This window comes from Octopus bimaculoides, chromosome 1 (genome assembly GCF_001194135.2).
Source record: "Octopus bimaculoides isolate UCB-OBI-ISO-001 chromosome 1, ASM119413v2, whole genome shotgun sequence".
Lineage (NCBI taxonomy): Eukaryota > Metazoa > Mollusca > Cephalopoda > Octopoda > Octopodidae > Octopus > Octopus bimaculoides.
In genome coordinates this window covers 21,955,461-21,962,584 of record NC_068981.1, presented here as the reverse complement: position 1 = coordinate 21,962,584, position 7,124 = coordinate 21,955,461, and the positions used below count along the sequence as shown (strand labels likewise).

Sequence of the window (7,124 nt, the reverse complement as noted above, 5' to 3'; positions counted from 1 at the left end):
GAGCACCGCCTTTAGTCAAGCAAATCGACCCCAGGACTTATTCTTTGTAAGCCTAGTACTTATTCTATAGGTCTCTTTTGCCGAACCACTAAGTTACAGAGACGTAAACACACCACCATCGGATGTCAAGCGATGTTGGGGGGACAAACACAGACACACAAACATATACACACACATACATACATACATATATATATATATATATACACATATATATGATGGGCTTCTTTCAGTTTCCGTCTACTAAATCCACTAACAAGGCTTTGGTCGGCCCGAGGCTATAGTAGAAGACACTTGCCCAAGGTGCCACACAGTGGGAATGAACCCAAAACCATGAGGCTGGTAAGCAAGCTATTTACCACACAGCCACTCCTGCACCTATTGTGTACAGTTAATTTTGAAGAGCTGATCAAATACTTTGCAATTAAAAAAATAGAAATCTTTTCAAATGTAATTTAAATAGAAGTATACAAAAATAAACATTATTTTCCATATTATTGTTAGTTTTGTTTAATTTTGTTTTGTATTGTTTATGTTTTGAATTACACACACACACACATATTGTGGCACCAAAACCTTTTAAGTGCTTAAGCCCTCTATGGGTCTTAATCTGGCCCTGCATGTTGTGTATGTTTCTGTGTTTGTTTATGTTTATGTATACATATGTGTGTGCATTTGTGTGTGAGTGTTTGTCAAATTATGACTGATGGGATGGCTTTCTTTTGAACATCATTTAAATGAAGACTAATCATTCTGTTACTAGCATGAAAACTCTTTTATCATTGTATATATAAAATACTGATGAAATAGAAGGCTAAACGTTTTCTTTCAATTTCATTATCTTTCTTCTTTCAGTTTCGAACCTTTTCTGGATTGACAGCAACAGAATGGCTCTTCTTATCAATGTCTCTTATAAACATTGTCATTGCAATCTGTTTGACTATCTATCAACTCGTCAAAGCAGTTAGTGAAAAACACTATGTTGATATCATCTTCACAATTCTTATTCTCATAAATGCAGGTAAGAAAGACCTTATCATTTAGATACATTTCTACTAAATCACACTGAACGCTTAATATACATGTACCAATTCACTCTCTATGTCTGATACAATAACATTAAACTATACTATTTATCTGATATACTTGTTAGAGCCAGCAAGTTTTAAATGAAGAATCCTCAATCTTTCAGCAATGCCAGTAGACAGTTTACATAGACAGTCAGCATGATCATTATGGACTACAAAGCCTGTTTCATGTAAATGTTGCTCTTCTTATAGCTTGCCTTTCCAAAAGGGGGTTTATCAACCACCATGTTTTTTTCAGCTGTCCCTCATTAGGTAGTCTCATCTCAGTAAAGACTAGAATGAAGTGTGCCAACTCCCTAGAGATAAGTGCTGTATGGACGCTACTTGGCTTTTTAATAAGAGTCTAAACATTTCTATAAATTTTTATTATATATTATTTCTTTCATCTTCAAAAAAGTCAGAAACTAAAATAGATAACCCCACTAAAGATGGAGACCCAGTCAATGAAACTGAGTGAGGCTATGTTTGAGGCAACTTTTCTCACCCAATACAGGTGAAGCAGAGCTAATTCTAGAAAGGACTTCTCAGATGCTGTTTCTGAAAGACACTTATGTTTCAATCCAAGTATGTGATAACTACTCTCCAGAGTTGGCTAAGATTTGAACTACTGAATGGCACTACAGGAAAGAAGGGTATGGGAAGGGCTAACTCAACTGGCATTCTGCTCCTAACTAAATGTGAGGAACAGACTTTAGTAAACAATGACCAACATACCATTCTAACAAATAAATTGGTAAAAAGGTTTGTGGCAGTATCTAAGATCAAAGCACCAGCACATAAGTGACTGTGTCATTGTACAGAGCTGCATTCACAGGACTGCACACTAACTGCACATCACAGCAAGAGCCAATGATTGCTGGACTGACCACCATTAAATATGACCAAAGTGGCAATCTAACTCATTTCTAATCAAATTTAACAACAGAAACGATGTCAACACTGAGTTTCTCTCAGACCCAGCAAATGCAAAGTAACTTCAGCAGCATTTACTGTTTAAATGATGACTGTCACCCATCAGTAACACCACTGAAAATACATGGTGCATTCTAAAGGAGGTTATATCTGCAGCTTATTAAGAGTTCTTTGGTTTTACAGCCAAAAAACTCAAAAGCTGGTTTATTGAGAGCATCACCCAAATCATATAGCTATTCAATAGAAACAAAGGGACTTTCCATACCTACCAAAAAGGCAAGAATAATGAACACAAATGGAAAAGTTGCCAACAAGCAATGGCTGCAGTTCAGAAATAAGCACATGCAATAAAAACTAAGCACCTGAAACAGAGAAACTGGTTGATATGTATATCAGAAGAAATTTCTTCAATATGATTAGATCTATAGTCCCTGTGTAATAGATTCACAATCAAGAACTATCAAACAAGAAAAAAGTAATCAGAGATGAAAAATATTTCGAAAAATTGCTTCATTGGGACAATATGGCCAATGAAAAATCTCAGGACAACATTGCATAAAGACCAATGGGGAATAGCTGCACTGCTTGACATTACAAAAATCAAAAAATTAATCTGTTCCCTTCAAAACGAAAAAAGGCAGCTGGACCCAATTGGATTCTAGCTGGGATAAATAAACTTGAAAATGAAACATTTATAACAAGGCTTCTTGCACTATTTCTTCTAATCTGGACATGGTTTTCGATACCAGTTGACCTCAGAGATGCAACTATTATTTTTTTCAAGGTAGGAGACAAACTGGATTGTGACAACTAATGAGGAATCTTGCATTTATCAATTGCTGGAAATATTTCTGTTCATCCCTCTGTTGAAGACTTACTCAACCAAACCTCAATATTACTTTCAATTTTCTTATGTCATCAGTTGCAGGAAAAATGCCATGCACAATATTACATACTGTTGTACATGGCTTTCTTTGATATCACCAAGGTATTTGATTCAAAGCCTTGTGAAAAGAGCTAGCTAAACTTGGTCCACAAAAATTCAATACAATTACACAGCTTCCGCACATCAAGAAGTCTCCTTATGCAGCTTACATTCATTTCGAGTGCATAGCACTTCTTTATGCAGATGTCATCCTTGATATGTATGATATAGCGTAAAAACCCATGAAATTTATGCACTTTTTTCACAAAAACAAAAATAAACTCTAGTGGGTGTGTAAATTACATGAGTAGATAGTTTCCAAAATTTCTTTAGAAATATTTTTTGCTGAAAAATGATGTACAAATGTAAACATTCATACAGGAAGTTGATTCATTTAATGTCAGAATAGGTTTTTACAGAAAATATATAATGAAGTTGACTTTTATTTATTCTGGACTTTTATTTCTGTATAAATTTACTAAAACCAATAAATGGTTAACTACTTTTTGAAGTTTGAAGTTCATGCTAGTAATCACGGTCTAGGCCATATTTTACATTGCTTGGAGTTTCTACCTATCGCAATGGAGCCCAGCAATTTCCTTAAATAGATCAGTTTTTCTCTGCTCCGGGAGTCTAGCTTGCATTTGCACCAGGAAGCTATTTGCTTGCTTTCTCCATGTCACAACACAAAGAAATTCCTCACTGCTGATATTGCCGCTATCAACTCTTACTGCATCTAACATCAACAACAACAACATCATTCATCCTTGCACATGTAAACTCACTAAGTGAATATGACTTAGCGTTCCTACAGAAACCTTCATTTAACTTATATGGTGTTTAATGTTGTTTCACATTCATGTTGAATTATGCAGCAATCTTTTTCTCTTCATAGAACACTTGTATGTATTACCAGTTTATTTGGTATAGTAGATTCTTGCTATTCTTGTTTATGTCTCCTTACAGACGTGTATATTCTAACAAGTCACTTCTTAAATTTTGCACCTCTCTTGTTCACTGAGTTAAACTTGCAAAGCTGTTTATTTTCTCTTTTCGATTTTTAATGTTTATTTTAGTGGGTTAGCAAACTATCAGTTTGGTCTCTCAGCTAAAACAGTAATGACAAATTTTAAAGTTTGCTTGACATTTTATAAGTGTGAAAGAGATTAAAATTTCAATGTTCCATATCAAAAGTTCCAACAAGAAAAGGCAGAAAATCAGAGCTTGAGACAAGAAGACACTTTCGACCAATCAGAATTCTCTTTACATAATCAGTTTTATCAGTCACCTCCCTCTATCAGTTGAGTAAAGTGTTATCCAAGCTGATGTTTATTGGTAATTAAACTTATTTAGCAACACTTGTGCGTATTTATCAGCGTTGTTTTTGTTGATAAGAATTATCAACAACTTTTCCTGTGATTGTGAAGACATACAGAAGTAAGCTAAAGATTGGACATAATCACTTGTGGGCAAAAAATGTAAAATAAAGTTTATTATAAACAACACAAACACTTCATAATTTAATAGCTTTCAATGTGATACCTGTTAAACAGAAATTATCTTCATTTAGTGAAAATTTAATAAAATCTAATCATAAGTAAGTGAAATTACACTAAATACAATTAAATTGAAAACCTTTTCCCCTTGGCCATATTGGCAATTCTGAAAACTGTTGGGTGCAAATTTTACATGAGTAGAAGCTTTTTCTAACAGTCTTTATCCTGGAAATCACCTGCATAAATTACACAGGTGCACAAATTACATGGGTTTTTATGGCATATGTGATACATATGAAGGATGACAGCTACATAGAGATGTGTTAAATAGGTACATATTAACCAAGAGATTAAACATGAACATATACTAAGAAGGTTAAATGTGTATGGATACAAACTAATGGGTTACATGAAGATTTACTAACAGTGTTAAGCATGTACATATATCCTAAGAGATTAACATGCACATTTATTAACTAACAGGGTTAAACATGTCCATTTGCTAACTATGAGGTGAAACATATTTTAATACTAATAGTTAAATATGTATATATCATCATCATCATCATCGTTTAACGTCTGCTTTCCATGCTAGCATGGGTTGGACGATTTGACTGAGGACTGGTGGACCAGGTGGCTGCACCAAGCTCCAATCTGATTTGGCAGAGTTTCTACAGCTGGATGCCCTTCCTAACGCCAACCAATCAGAGAGTGTAGTGGGTGCTTTTACGTGCCATTGGCATGAAGGCCAGTCACGACTATATTAACAGGTTTTAACCCTTTAACGTTCAGATTACTCTGTCAAATGTAATGCTTGTTTATTCACATTGTTTGGGATTAATTGTGTTCTGTCTCATAACTTTGAACTTTTGACCATGTAATTGTTTATTGTTAGAATAATACTGTAGGGTATGTGTGGGAGGCCAGCTATGGCTGGTTTGAACATAAAACAGGTATTTCAGCCAGACATGACCAGTTTAAATGCTAAAGGGTTAATGTACATACACTAACTCAGTAGTTAAACATGTACTAACACCAGCAGAACTAACCGTAAACTTTCATACCTAAAAATTAAAGAATTTCATATTTCCTTACACCTAGATTTTATTTCTATTTGTTTTTTTGGCAATTATCAGAACTCATTATCTCAAAGGCAGATTTGGATCTGAGTTCTTATGTAAACAAACCAAAATGTTTCTTTTAAATAATATGGAATCTCTCTTTGACTGCAAACTATTTCTAGTTACAAGTTTGCTCAGAAATTGATTATAATTGAAATCTGGAAACATATGGTAGCTATTTCAACTCGTGGCATAACAAGTAACAATTAACTCAGTGCAGTACTGAGATTTTGACTATGAAAATTTCCAATAGAATGTTAAGAGTTAACTCAAAATAGACTTTTACTGGGAAGAGAATGAATGTAAGATCCAATGAAACATCATCGGATTTTCTTTTTTTTTTTTTTCCTAATAGAGATATATAATTTTAAAAATTTCCTACAGGATGTTAACAGTTAACTTAAAATACACTTTTACTAGGGAGGGAATGAGTGTGAGATCCAATGAAGCATCATTGGATTTTTTTTTTTTTATTTCCGAATGAGTGTAAGATCCAGTGAAACATTAGATTTTTTTTTTATTTCCTAGCAGAGATATATAATTTTGAATTTCCTGCAAAAGATATATTATTGATATTTTACTTCACTGTCTAGATAATTCCTGATATCTGGTTTACAGACATGACCAGAAGAGAGACCAGTTTTGAAATTATCTGCCAATGATACAGGCATGGCTGTGTGGTAAGAAGTTTGCTTCCAGACCACATGGTTCCAGGTTCAGTTCCACTATATGGCATCTTGGACAAGTGTCTTCTATTGTAGCCATGGGCCAACCAAAGCCATGTGGGAGTATTTGGAAGATGGAAACTGTAAAGAGGCCTGTCATGTGAGTGTGTGTGTGTGTCTACGTTTGTCCCCCACAACCGCTTGACAACTGGGGTTGGTGTGTTTATGTACCTGAAACTTAGTGGTTCAGCAAAAGAGACTAAAAAAATAAGTACTAGGATTAAAAAACAAAAACTGGAGGCAATTCGTTCAACTAAAAATTTTTTAAGGCATGCCCCAGCATGGCCACAATGTAATGAGTGAAACAAGTAAAAGATAAATTACTAGTTGTTCTTTAGTAATATATGTGTGTGGTTGTTGATACCTCATTATGAATGAAACAGATGTGAGGAGAAGGGATAGGTGTGAACGGAGGGGATGTTTGTTTAGAAATGATCCACAAGTATGAACAGACAAGATACTCTTTTAGAAACAAATCACAAATATGACCAAAGAAGTTCTTCGTTTAGAAATGGCAATTAACTTCTTTAGGTCTTTTGTGAGACCAACATCAATTATGTAAATTGCCTTGTGTTGCTCTGGGCTTTCTAAATCCTTGATGGAGTTGTAACAGGCCTCATGTTGACATATGGCATGCCTTAGGTATATTTTGACCTAGTGGAGTTCATCCCTCCCCAGGATTGAGTACAGCCAATTTCTTCCAGAAGACAAAAAGTTATATATATATATATATATATATATATATATATACGACGGGCTTCTTCTAGTTTTCATCTACCAAATCCATTCACAAGGCTTTGGTCAGCCTGAAGCACCATGAAATAAAGTGTCTTGCTCAAGGGCACAACGCGTTGCCA

The 7,124-nt window shown here is 34.6% G+C and overlaps 1 protein-coding gene across 5 annotated transcripts in view; it reads left to right on the top strand.

The window, feature by feature from the left end:
• LOC106878077 (uncharacterized) overlaps nucleotides 1-7,124 on the top strand; it is a 70,279-nt gene that overhangs the window by 17,541 nt on the left and 45,614 nt on the right. For all 5 annotated transcript variants that reach the window (XR_008263484.1, XM_052965708.1, XM_052965712.1 and 2 more), the window contains one exon: nucleotides 856-1,021. Coding sequence is in view for 4 of the 5 variants with exons in the window: in XM_052965708.1 (XP_052821668.1) it covers nucleotides 856-1,021 (166 nt within the window). In the remaining variant the exon portion in view is untranslated. The remainder of the gene's footprint in view (nucleotides 1-855; nucleotides 1,022-7,124) is intronic.